The sequence below is a fragment of the Dendrobates tinctorius genome, unplaced genomic scaffold, assembly GCF_039654945.1.
Source record: "Dendrobates tinctorius isolate UK_male_01 unplaced genomic scaffold, ASM3965494v1 ptg000028l, whole genome shotgun sequence".
Classification (NCBI taxonomy): Eukaryota; Metazoa; Chordata; class Amphibia; order Anura; family Dendrobatidae; genus Dendrobates; species Dendrobates tinctorius.
This window is the reverse complement of record NW_027361696.1, coordinates 94,769,477-94,783,481: the sequence shown is the minus strand read 5'-3', so window position 1 is coordinate 94,783,481 and position 14,005 is coordinate 94,769,477. Positions and strand designations below refer to the sequence as shown.

The following is a 14,005-nucleotide window of genomic DNA, read 5'->3' as shown; positions in this document are numbered from 1 at the left end:
GCACACCACACTCTGATTTAGGCCTTTTTATTGCTATGCGTAATGATGAGCTGTATGCCCTGCAAAGCCCTAAAATTCTTGTTTTCCTTGCCCTCATCTTTTATAGTCTCGGTGATAGTCCCGCTTGATTGGCTGTGCAAGACCATGTGATGTGATAGCTGCAAGGCACCAAGTTTTTTTTTGGGCAATCCACATAACTTTAATTGCAAATTGTTCGACTTTGTCCGACACTGCAAATTTTCTCAAATTTGGTTTGAAGTCAATTTCCAACAGTAATGTTGAAATAAACCTGCTCTACTTCGTCTTCAGTTTACATTTGTGTACAATATGCCAAACACAATGGATGTCCCTCTATCCAGTCATTGTATCCAGGACAATATGCTTTGTATAACCCAACGTCAAGCACAATGCTTATAATTAACCCACGTATATTAAAACAAATATTCAAAGATATAGTGAAAAATAGTTCACTTCATGATTTATTAAGATATCTGCAAAATATTCTGTACAGTACAGTGCTTGAAAAATACCTCAAATAGTAAATATATAATAACTTTCACATAAGCAATCTGATAGGGGTCAGGCATATCACCATGACTGAGGAAAATAAACTATACACATGATACAAATCCAAAGGTGACCAGTAAGTCGTTGGTGGGTATTCTTTCATTTTATCTACCAGAAAAGAGAAAGGAAGAACTAGAGAAAAGGGAATGAAACAAGCAAATTACAAAACAAACTAATATTTAGGCAATTTACATCTGTTTCATGTTTCCTTTGTTTACGATCTATCTCTATTATTTCACAATGCCAGTCTACTTTGTCCAGATCAGGATCCCTAAATGTGGGACATTAATATAGAGAAAAACTTATTTTCTTATTTTTATTTTAGAGGCTATCTTCTGATGCCACCGGTGCTCCCCTCCAAACCCTTTGAGCTTGAGTGACAGTGACAGTGGCCACCAGTAACATAACGTCAACTTGCTGCATCTTCCAATCACCAACGTCTCCAGTGATAAGACACTGCAACCACATCTACACTATACATAGGCTTCATAAAGACTGGAGGAGATCCTGGCCAGGATATTTTATATTTTCTGATCTCTTATCGTATTGGTACATTTTGGAGGAATGCTTTCATCCCTTATAGGCAACTATAAAGAATGTTGCCATAAAGCCCCTGGCATATAAAATAACTGATATGATAGGATCTAAAAATAATTATTTATAGAAGTGACTTAGCAGGTTCTGAAGGTCCAAAGAAAGAAGGCATGAAGAAACCCTGGGATCTCTCTATTGCTGGGCATAGGGTAAATAAGGTTTTAGGATACTGATCCTTACCTTGTTAAAGTAGTCCTCGTTCCGATAACATTATGCCCTGGCTGCAGCATGTTAAAAAACAACAAACTACTCCATAGTCTCCTTCTTCAGGAACACCAGCAAGCTACAATCACTGCTCTCAATGTCTGCAATTGTCTATGGCACTAAAGTCACATTGACAGCATCGCAGTCAGTTGATCAACTCGGCAACTCAGTTGACGTGACGTCAGCCCTACAGCCAATGCCAGACTCTCGAAGCTGCAGTTGGGAAAAACCATTTTCTTAAAGGGGACAACATAGTTAAGGTTGAACTCTAATTTGTCCTGGAGTTTTGCCCTGCCTATTTATTCAGTAACCATTACGTAAATGTCTAAATAATTAAAAGTTTTGATCTAGGCTTTGCAAAGTCACTTCCAGTCAAGGTGCCACCAACTTATGTGTTCTAGCATTAAACAACACAGCACAATTTAAATGATATAATATCAGGTAAAAGATAAACTATCAGGCCATGGAATACAGTTTCCGTGACACGGTAACAGAGGTAGAAATTGTGGATAGAACAATTATAAGTGTAATAAACCACTTTTCCAAAATTCTCCTTACAATTATCATCCTGACTCGTCAAAACATCCTTTAACATTCAAAATGTCTAGCCGTGATGATGACATCACTTTGCATGTCTGTGACATCACCAGTACTTGATGAACGAGCAGCATATCCTGTTTTGGTTCTCCTATAGCTATTCTACTTCTCCTTTATTCCATATCAATGTAATGCTAAAACCGCTGACACATGGCATCATCTTAAAGTTGGACAAATTTGATCAGATGCCAACAGGGGTCGATATGGGTTCTGATACAGCAAGGTTAGCTATTAAGCTTTCACATTGCTTCATGCTCTTCATCATGTGATCAGATTGGTGTGGGTTACCCGAAGACCTGGGATTTACAGACATTGTAAGATTTGTGCTCAACATTTATATTCAAGTTGTTTGGACATTTCCTGTGTCAAAGAAATTAAGGAATTACAAAAATAGTTTATACAGTTGCCTGCATACCTCCACTGTACAACAAAGAAAAGATACATGTATGAAACATATCTACAAGTCGTTTCCTATCCACACGTTAATTTGTCAGCAATTTCCATGGGGTGATGTGTCTAATGTGTACGTTGTTGCACCTTTGTCAGCCACTCCTCCTGCACCGATTAAACCATTATCTTATCGGAAACATAAATGAAATTAATTCTCCTTTACATGTTATAATAATTTTGCCAGCTTATAGTGTGAGCTGTGAATGCATGTGGGCAGTTCAAGTATCGTAGTGTTCCTCCACATCTCTCTAATCAAAGGTAAACATCATGAAGCTCTAAGTAACCTCCTGATCCCATCAAGTACAGAGTAGTTTGATCAGAAGATCCCAGTAACATGTTCCAGGACTTGTATAGCCAATGTTCTATTTTGTGTTTGAAGATTTCAATATCTGTATGTTATTCCGGAGCTGAAGGCAGCCTTGGTCGAGGTTTGGCTTCTGCAGTTCCGTTCGTTGATGCATAAGGACATGCTTCTGTTCCGTTATTCCAAGATGTCGATCTGTTAATTGAATGTTTCCCTACACAAATGTTTAGCAGGTTTTCACTATTTGGATCTGCAAAAATTAAGAGACACATTTTTAAAATTTTAATAGATCAAAAAATCACATGAACTTAAAGAATAAAATAAGGGATTAGAAGGAGGAAAGATTTGTTGTCATGCGACCAAAGAGCTTAAATTGGTGGTCCGAAACATATATTTTAATTCCAAATGTCTGTCATTATGTCATTAAATGTTGTACTCTAATCTCTTTTCTAATGTATTTTAATTAAAATTTACCAACCAATCCCTCTGTACTCTATCTAGCTGCTTTATTTTCTTTTACCTACTTCCTGTTTGATGATGCTTTATTTGAGAACCTCCAATGCATGCTGGGATACTCAAATGAAACATGACTGCCGCGGCCTTTGTCCCCGCCCTGAAACAAAGTGTCATTAGTGACATCCGTTTCAGGGGCTTGGCTAGCCTCTGCTCTACTTAGAAAGTATCAATTGTCAACTCCAATGTATGCTCAGTAGGATCTTGTCACTGTGCAATATTCTTCTCATTGCACAGTAACAGTGCTCTCTCTTAATGGCTCTGATGAGAAGTGATGATCCAGCAAGAGAGTGCACTGTTAGTGCACACTGTAAGGAGTTTACATGGCATACAGGAAAAGCAGAGACCAGCCCTGACCCCAAAATTAACTCCTTTTAACCCCTTCACGACCTTTGACGCCACGTAGGCGTCATGAAAAGTCGTGCCAGAACGACCCATGACGCCTATGTGGCGTCATGACTTTAAAGCCCCCCTGCGGGTCGGGTGACCTAGGTCACTGAAAGGTCACCCGACCCGCAGATACAGGGGGCTTTGTTCATCGCCACAGGGGGCGTGGCTTCGCCCCCACGTGGCTACGATCGCTCTGATTGGCTGTTAAAAGTGAAACAGCCAATCAGAGCGATAGTAATATTTCATCAATGAAAATTGATGAAATATTACAATCCAGCCATGGCCGATGCTGCTGTAGCATCGGACATGGCTGGAGACACCGATTCCACCCCCCCCACCGGCGATCGCCCCCCCCCGCAACTGAATGACAGCGGCGATCTGCCGCCGCTGTCATGATCTGCCCCCCTCCCATTCCCTTCGCTCCCCGCCAGCTTCCGATCCCCCCCTCACCCCATCTCACCTCCCCCGGCACCTTCTAAGTCCCCCCGTCGCTCCCGGTGTCCGGCGGGTCCGGTTCATGGGCGCCGCCATCTTAAAAAATGGCGGGCGCATGCGCAGTGCGCCCGCCCGAATCTGCCGGCTGCAGATTCAATTCTTTCATTTTGATCACTCTCACAGTGATCAAAATGAAAGAAAAAGTAAATAAACCCCCCGATTATCACCCCCATAGGTAGGCACCACTAATAAAATAAAGAAAATATTTTTATTTTTATTTTTCCATTAGGGTTAGGGTTAGGGTTGAAAAGAGGGTTAGGGTTGAAAAGAGGGTTAGGGTTAGGGTTGAAAAGAGGGTTAGGGTTAGGGTTGGAAAGAGGGTTAGGGTTGGAAAGAGGGTTAGGGTTGGAAAGAGGGTTAGGGTTAGGGTTGGAAAGAGGGTTAGGGTTGGAAAGAGGGTTAGGGTTGGAAAGAGGGTTAGGGTTAGGGTTGGAAAGAGGGTTAGGGTTGGAAAGAGGGTTAGGGTTGGAAAGAGGGTTAGGGTTGGAAAGAGGGTTAGGGTTAGGATTGGAAAGAGGGTTAGGGTTGGAAAGAGGGTTAGGGTTAGGGTTGGAATTAGGGTTAGCGTTGGAATTAGGGTTAGGCTTGTGGTTAGGGATGTGTTAGGGTTAGGGCTGTGGTTAGGGGTGTGTTGGGGTTAGGGTTGGAGTTAGAATTGAGGGGTTTCCACTGTTTAGGCACATCAGGGGGTCGCCAAACGCGACATGGTGCAACCATTGATTCCAGCCAATTTTGCGTTCAAAAAGTCAAACGGTGCTCCCTCCCTTCCAAGCCCTGACGTGTGCCCAAACAGTGGTTTACCCCAACATATGAGGTATCAGCGTACTCAGGAAAAATTGCACAACAACTTTCGGGGACTAATTTCTCCTGGTACCCTTGGGAAAATAAACAATTGGGGGCTAAAAAATTACTTTTGTGGAAAAAAATGATTTTTTCATTTTCACGTCTCTGCATTATAAACTTCTGTGAAGCACTTGGGGGTTCAAAGTGCTCACAACACATCTTACATACGTTCCTTGGAAGGTCTAGTTTCCAAAATGGGGTCACTTGTGGGGGGTTTCCACTGTTTAGGCACATCAGGGGCTCTGCAAACATAATGACGACCGCAGACTATTCCATCAAAGTCTGCATTTCAAAACGTCACTACTTCCATTCCGAGCCTTGACGTGTGCCCAAACAATGGTTCCCCCCCACATATGGGGTACCAGCGTACTCAGGACAAACTGGACAACAACTTTTGGGGTCCAATTTCTCCTGTTACCCTTGTGAAAATAAAAAAATGCGGGCTAAAAAATCATTTTTTGAGTAAAAAAAAGATTTTTTATTTTCACTGTTCTGCATTATAAACTTCTGTGAAGCACTTGGGGGTTCAAAGTGCTGCTCACCACACATCTAGATAAGTTCCTTGGTGGTCTAGTTTTCAAAATGGGGTCACTTGTGGGGGGTTTCCACTGTTTAGGCACATCAGAGGCTCTGCAAACGTAACATGATGCCCGCAGACCATTCGATCAAGTCGGTATTTCAAAACGTCACTACTTCCCTTCCGAGCCCCGACGTGTGCCCAAACAATGGTCCCTCCCCACATATGGGGTATCAGCATACTCAGGGCAAACTGGACAACAACTTTTGGGGTCCAATTTCTCCTGTTACCCTTGTGAAAATAAAAAATTGCGAGCTAAAAATTCATTTTTTGAGGAAAAAAAAAGATTTTTTATTTTCATGGCTCTGCGTTACAATCTTCTGTGAAGCTCTTCGGGGTTCAAGGTGCTCACCACACATCTAGATAAGTTCCTTGGGGGGTCTAGTTTCCAAAATGGGGTCACTTGTGGGGGGTTTCCACAGTTTAGGTACATCAAGGGCTCTGCAAATGTAACATGATGCCCGCAGACCATTCCATCAAAGTCTGCATACCAAAACGTCACTACTTCCCTTCCGAGCCCTGACGTGTGCCCATACAGTGGTCATCCCCCACATATGGGGTATCAGCGTACTCTGGACAAACTGGACAACAACTTTTGGGGTCCAATTTCTCCTGTTACCCTTGTGAAAAAAAAATTGCGTGCTAAAATTCATTTTTTTTGAGGGAAAAAAAATGATTTTTTATTTTCACGGCTCTGCATTATAAACTTCTGTGAAGCACTTGGGGGTTCAAGGTGCTCACCACACATCTAGATAAGTTCCTTGGGGGGTCTAGTTTCCAAAATGGGGTCACTTGTGGGGGGTTTCTACTGTTTAGGCACACAGGGGCTCAGCAAATGTAACATGACGCCCGCAGACCATTCCATCAAAGTCAGCATTTCAAAATGTCACTACTTCCCTGCTGAGCCCCAACATGTGCCCAAACAGTGGTTCCCCCCCACATATGGGGTACCAGCGTATTCAGGACAAACTGGACAACAACTTTTGGGGTCCAATTTATCCTAGTACCCTTGTGAAAATAAAAAATTGCCAACTAAAAAAATTTTTTTTAGGGAAAAAAAAAGATTTTTTATTTTCACTGCTCTGCATTATAAACTTCTGTGAATCACCTGGGGGTTCAAAGTGCTCACTATGCATCTAGATAAGTTCCTTAGGGGGTCTAGTTTCCAAAATGGGGTCATTTGTGGGGGAGCTCCAAAGTTTAGGCACACAGGGGCTCTCCAAACACGACATGGTGTCCGCTAACGATTGGAGCTAATTTTCATTTCAAAAAGTCAAATGGCGCTCATTCCCTTCTGCGCCCTGCCGTGCACCCAAACAGTGGCCCCCCCCCACATATGAGGTACCAGCGTACTCAGGACAATCTGGACAACAACTTTTTTGGTTCAATTTCTCCTGTTACCCTTGTGAAAATAAAAAATAGCGTGCTAAAAAATCATTTTTGAGGAAAAAAAATGATTTTTTATTTTCACTGCTCTATGTTATAAACTTTTGTGAAGCACTTGGGGGTTCAAAGTGCTCACTACACATCTAGATAAGTTCCTTAAGGGGTCTAGGTTCCAAAATTGTGTCACTTGTGGGGGAGCTCCAATGTTTAGGTACACAGGGGCTCTCCAAACGCGACATGGTGTCCGATAACGATTGGAGCTAATTTTCCATTCAAAAAGTCAAATGGCGCTCCTTCCCTTCCGGGCCCTGCCGTGCACCCAAACAGTGGTTTATGACCACATATGAGGTATCGGTGTACTCAGGAGAAATTGCCCAACAAATTTTAGGATGCATTTTATCCTGTTGCCCATGTGAAAATGAAAAAACTGAGGCTAAAAGATAATTTTTGTGAAAAAAAATACTTTTTTTTTGTTACGGATCAATTTGAGAAGCACCTGGGGGTTCAAAGTGATCACTATGCATCTAGATAAGTTCCTTGGGGGGTCTAGTTTCCAAAATGGGGTCACTTGTGGGGGAGCTCCAGTGTTTAGGCACACAGCGACTCTCCAAACGCGACATGGCAAGCGCTAAATATTCCAGCATATTTTCCATTCAAAAAGTCAAATGGCGCTCCTTCCCTTCTGAGCCCTGCCGTGCGCCCAAACAGTGGTTTTTGACCACATATGAGGTATCGGTGTACTCAGGGGAAATTGCCCAACAAATTTTAGGATCCATTTTATCCTGTTGCCCATGTGAAAAATGAAAAAATTGATGCTGAAAGAAAATTTTTGTTGGAAAAATTAAAATGTCCTTTTTTTCCTTCCATGTTGCTTTAGTTCCTGTGAAACACCTAAAGGGTTAATAATCTTCTTGAATGTAGTTTTGAGTAGCTTGAGGGGTGCAGTTTTTAGAATGGTGTCACTTTTGGGTATTTTCTACCATATAGACCCCTCAAAATAACTTCAAATGTGAGGTGGTCCCTAAAAAAAATGGTTTTGTAAATTTTGTTGTAAAAATGAGAAATCGCTGGTCAACTTTTAACCCTTATAACTTCCTAACAAAAAAATATTTTGCTTCCAAAATTGTGCTGATGTAAAGTAGACATGTGGGAAATGTTATTTAGTAACTATTTTGTGTCACATAACTCTCTAGTTTAACAGAATAAAAATTCAAAATTTGAAAATTGCGAAATTTTCACAATTTTCGCCAAATTTCTGATTTTTTCACAAATAAACGCAAAAATTATCGATCTAAATTTACCACTAACATGAAGCCCAATATGTCACGAAAAAACAATCTCAGAATCGCTAGGATGCGTTGAAGCGTTCCAGAGTTATTACCTCATAAAAGGACACTGGTCAGAATTGCAAAAAATGGCCAGGTCATTAAGGTCAAAATAGGCTGGGTCATGAAGGGGTTAATGTGCACCGATAGTGCCCTTTCTTGCCCATCTTTTTTTTTTTACCAGAGACTGTGAGTTAGCGCACTGTCACTGTGCATATTGCACAGCGAAAAGATCCTACTGAGCATGTGTTGGAATTGACAATCAACACATGGTCATTACAGCAGGGTGCTACAGTATGCACTGGAGGCTCTCAAACAAAGTGTCATCAAAGAGGAAGGAAGTAAAAAAAATAAAATAAACAGGTCAGATACAGTGGGTACGGAAAGTATTCAGAACCCTTTACATTTTTCAGTCTTTGTTTCATTGCAGCCATTTGGTAAATTCAAAAAAGTTCATTTTTTTTCTCATTAATGTACACTCTGCACCCCATCTTGACTGAAAAAAACAGAAATGTAGACATTTTTGCAAATACTGTATATTAAAAAAGAAAAACTGAAATATCACATGGTCATACGTATTCAGGTACTTTACTCAGACACTCATATTTAAGTCACATGCTGTCCTTTTCCTTGTGATCCTCCTTGAGATGGTTCTACTCCTTCATTGGAGTCCAGCTGTATTTAATTAAACTGATAGGACTTGATTTGTAAAGGCACACACCTGTCTATATAAGACCTCAAAACTCACAGTGCATGTCAGACCATGCACTGAAGTATGAGAATCACTGAAGTGATGTCAGACCATGTGATGTCAGTGATATCAGTGATGTCAGACCAGTGATGTCAGACCAAGTGATGTCACTGAAGTGATGTCAGACCATGCCCAGACTATGAGAAACAAGATTCTCTGGTTTGATGAGACCAAGATAGAACTTTTTGGTGATAATTCTAAGCCATATGTGTGGAGAAAACCAGACACTGCTCATCACATGCCAAATATAATCCCAACAGTGAAACATGGTGGCAGCATCATGCTATCGGGGTGTTTTCCAGGTGCATGGACAGAACGACTGGTTGCAATTGAAGGAAACATGAATGCGGCCAAGCACAGAAATATCCTGGGTAAAAACCTCTGATAGAACTGGAGAGGATCTGCAAGGAAAAATGGCAGATAATCCCCAAATCCAGGAGTGAAAAACTTGTTGCATCATTCCCAAGAAGACACATGGCTGTACTAGCTCAAAAGGGTGCTTCTACTCAATACTTGAGCAAAGGGTCTGAATACTTATGATCATGTGATATTTCAGTTTTTCTTTATTAATACATTTCTACATTTCTGTTTTTTATCAGTCAAGATGGGGTGCACAGTGTACATTATTGTGAGAAAAAAAAAAAAGTACTTTTTTGAATTTACCAAATGGCTGCAATGAAACAAAGAGTGAAAAATGTAAAGGGGTCTGAATAATTTCTGCACCCACTGTACGTTAGGATATCATAATAAGGGAATGATAGGGACATTTTTTAATAAAAGCATAATACAAAAGAGATTAGATTATTACATTAAATAGACAGGCATTTAAGATTAAAATAAAGATTAGTTTCAAACTACCCCTTTAACTTGTTCTATTGTTTTGCATGTAGCGCTTTTAGCAAGAGGATGTACATGTATGGATTAGTTGACACTGAAAATGTTAAATGAAACCACTGCTGATAAGTGTGTGTTATGAAAGAAAATGGGAAAGTTCCTTGGTGGATAATCTCTTACTGTATTCCAGGAATTTTTGTGTAACAATTCTGGGTGCACCTTCGATTAGAGGACCTAAAATCTACAAGAGATGTGAAAATGTTTTATTGCCAGTATCCCCACTCTTTAGTGATCAGTGGGCGTGCTCGGATAAGGTGTTATCCGAGCATACTCCTGTCCTAATCGAGTAATTTCGGCATGCTCGAAAAAAATGCTTGAGTCTCCTTGGATGCATGTCTCGGGGCTGTTCAACAGCCACCACGCATGCACAGACTAACAAATAGGCAATCCCTGCCTGTGTGGTGGCTGTTGAACATCCACGATACATGCAGCAGCAGCAACTCAAGCATTTCGTTTGAGTACGCCAAAATACTTGTTTAGGACACTAGTATGCTTGAATAACACCTTATCCATGCACGCTCACTCATTACTACCACTACTTCTTAAATGACAGTGTATTCTACATGTTCTGTATCTTGTTGTAATAAAACCTATCTATATCTCAAGACAGCATTTTTCTCACTTTTGTTTCTGAGATGATTGGAAAGATGAACTGGTAGTTCCCAATACAGGACATACAAGTAGAAGATGTGCCCTTCACTATGTTAATGCCTGCCTTACTAAAATGGCAGAATCGGCTTCTGTTATTAGGCCAAAGTGGTGGTAGAGGGATCTCTTTCTGTCTAACCACTTAGATGCCGTGGTTGCTGTTGCGCACAGCTTTAAGGTATTAATCAACCAAGATCAAAGTTATTTCTTTTGACAAGTGTTGCAGTAAACGGTACATGTAGAAGGTACTTCCCTTATCGGTACATGAAGAAGGTACATGTAGAAGGTACGTCCCTAATCGGTACATGTTGAAGGTACTTCCCTAATCGGTACATGTAGAAGGTACTTCCCTAATCGGTACATGTAGAAGGTACTTCCCTAAACGGTACATGTAGAAGGTACTTCCCTAAACGGTACATGTAGAAGGTACTTCCCTAAACGGTACATGTAGAAGGTACTTCCCAACATTGCTGTACTGTGTTCTTTCATTTGTCTACCAGCAAAGAGAAAGGTAGGACTAGAAAGAAGGCCGATCTACACAAATTAAGACATTGTACATATACTATACGCATTTAAAAATTATTACCAAACTTTGGATACTGGCTCTTCTGATTTAGTAATATATGATTTTTATGTATTTTTTTGTGGAAATCCACTTATGTCTAATGATCAAACATTACATTTCTGTTCGATAATGTAAAATATAACAACTTGTAGATGTTCCAGTGTCTAGATATTGCCCCAGAATTCTATTGAGAACATCACCACCTTCATTTGCGCTCATTAGAGATGAGTGAACTCAAACTGTAAAGTTAGGGGTCAGTACTGGACACCCTGTGTCCGATGCTGAACTCCAAACACAGTCGTCTCCTGGAAGTCCACGTTAAAGTTCGATAGAGCCCTTACTACGACCGTTTAAAAACCACAATGTTCAGGTCCCTATTGGCTTCTATTAATTAGAGTTCAGGGTCAAGAAAGGGGCAAGTTTTGGTGCCCAAACCGATCTTTGGACTACAGTTAGACCGAACCCGACAAACCCAAACCTCCACGGGTCCGCTCATCCCTAGCACTCACTACTAAAGATATCCCATAGTTTCAACCAATGTTGACAGCGCATTCCTTGTTTACACAGAGGGATGTGCTGCCGACCAACAATAATTTTTGACACCGCATAAGAATATACGATGAACGACTAACAAGTGTTCTGTCATTTGATAGCATTTTTACAATAGACGATGATCGAGAACAGATGAAAGAGTGTTTCGTCTTCAAATAATATCCCATGTAAGTAGCCCTTTAATTTTAATATCTACCAAGTTGTTCAGATGATATACAGTTCAATCTCATATTACTTCCACCTTTCTCCGAGGAAAAAAAATTAACTTAATTGTGGAAGAAAACCTAAGAAGAAAGTAATGTATTTATTTTTGTTTTTAGAATGAAATTTTCTTGACATGTCTACTTTGACATTTTTCACAGTGCTGGAATTTCCATGCATAACAATAGCTACAACACAAATTTGCTTACCTGCGCTCTTTTTCTGAGAATTGACTTTACAGTTTGTCTCCTCCTGAAGCCTTTTCTCAAACTTCCGAACATCTTCTAAGGACATGCCTGCAAACATATTTGCCGTGTGATCTTTAAATGTAGATGTCAATCAATCACATTCTTACATAAAGGAACACTAAGATAGGGGCTTATGTCTTAGATCATGCAGTAAACAGATGGATTAGTGAATGCTTAGTGGTTGTCGCCATTGGCAAAACACATAAAGAGAAAACACCAGCATGTTAATTAAATAACTCTGGCCACACGCTGGGACTTCATCTGTTAATCTGGCCCCAAATCACCATATGTGTCAGAGCAAAACAATGTTATCAGGAAACAAAAAGAAATTGATCATATTATTTACATGTCATTAGTACAACACAGGCGGAAAAAACTATAAAATGGGTGTTACCTTCACAAAAATAATAGTGCTGCATCATACCTAAAGCCCCCGTCTCACATAGCGAGACCGCTCAAGCGTCACCGATTTTGTGACGCAACAGCGACCTCGCCAGCGATCTCGCTACATGTGACACGCAGCGGCGACCGGCTCCCCTGCTGGATATCGCTGATCGTGCTCGAGTGTCCAGGACCATTTTTTCGGCGTCGGCGTCCCACTGGCCAGCTCGCATCTCTGTGTTTGACCCGAAGAGCCACCTCGTTGGCGACGCAGAACTCAGGGACGCAGGCGGGAATCAACAGAAAAGCTGCTGTGTGACAAGTTACCAAAGACCGCCGAGGATCGCTGGATGGTTGCTGCGTCGCTGGTGAGATCTGCCTGTTTGGCAGCTTACTAGTGACCATTTAGCGACGCACCAGCGATCCTTACCAGGTCGTATCGTTGTCGGGATCGCTGGTGCGTCGCTATGTGAAACGGAACCCTAAAGGCTCCCTCACATTAGCATATAATACAGAGGAGAGCAATACAAGAAAACATCACATTGCAATCTGACCAATGTTATACAATGAGTCAGTGTTCATCTACAAGTTTTTTCTCAGTTGGATTGGACCGAGAAGAAAATTGCAACATGCTGTGATTGCGAGAATCAGATTGCATTCGCCACTGCAAGTCGATGGGTGCGATAATATAATCACACAGCACGTGGACTATGCTTGTACCTATTGATTTTTATGCATACATCTCAAAGGACACCCAACAACATTTCATCAGTCAAATACAGTAAATTCTCAGCCCGAACTGTCAGAATAGAGTAGATAAAATAGATAGAAATACAGTATGTCAGTGAAGTATATAATCAGTGCTTGCATGTGTTGTTTTCTGTACTTGTATTTAGCTAGTAATTAAATAAATTAATTAGAAAATGGTGTGGGGTCCCCTTTACTTTTACTAACCAGTTCAGGGTAAGCAGACAACCATGAGCTGGTGTTATTATTCTGGGAAGGGGCCTATATCTTTGGAGCTTCCCAGCCTATTGATAACACCTCATAGCTGTATACGTAGCCTTTACTGGCTATTAAAAAGGGGGAATCCCCCCAAAAAAATGAAGGGGGTCCCTCTTATTTTTAATAACCAGCAAAGGCTATGCAGACAACTGCGAGATGATATTAATAGGCTGGCCATGGATATTGACCTCTTCCCAGACTAATAATACCATCTCTCAGCCATCCCAGAAATAACATATCCATTAGATGCGCCAATTCTGGCACTTCGCCTCAGCACTTCCAGACTCCCCTGGTGCATTGGCAATTATGGTAATGGTTTTGGGGTTGATGTCAGCTGTGTAATGTCCGCAGACATCAAGCCCAGGGATAAGTAATGGAGAGGTGCATACCCCCATTACTAACCTAGTAGTCAAGAGAAATTAACACACATCCATACAAAAGTCCTTTAATTGTAAAAAGCACTCCCCAACAATTACCCTCTTTTATCGATTTATTAGCAAAAACAATAATCCACA

The 14,005-nt window shown here is 41.0% G+C and overlaps 1 protein-coding gene across 1 annotated transcript in view; it reads right to left on the bottom strand.

Annotated features, from left to right (window-relative positions):
- Positions 1-453: 453 nt before the first annotated feature.
- LOC141085641 (cytoplasmic phosphatidylinositol transfer protein 1-like) overlaps positions 454-14,005 on the bottom strand; it is a 224,428-nt gene continuing 210,876 nt past the window's right edge. Inside the window, exons 9-10 of the mRNA XM_073571180.1 lie at positions 12,066-12,152; positions 454-2,966 (exon numbers count right to left, since the gene is read on the bottom strand). Of these exons, the coding sequence (XP_073427281.1) occupies positions 2,809-2,966; positions 12,066-12,152 (245 nt within the window). The 3' untranslated portion in view covers positions 454-2,808. The remainder of the gene's footprint in view (positions 2,967-12,065; positions 12,153-14,005) is intronic.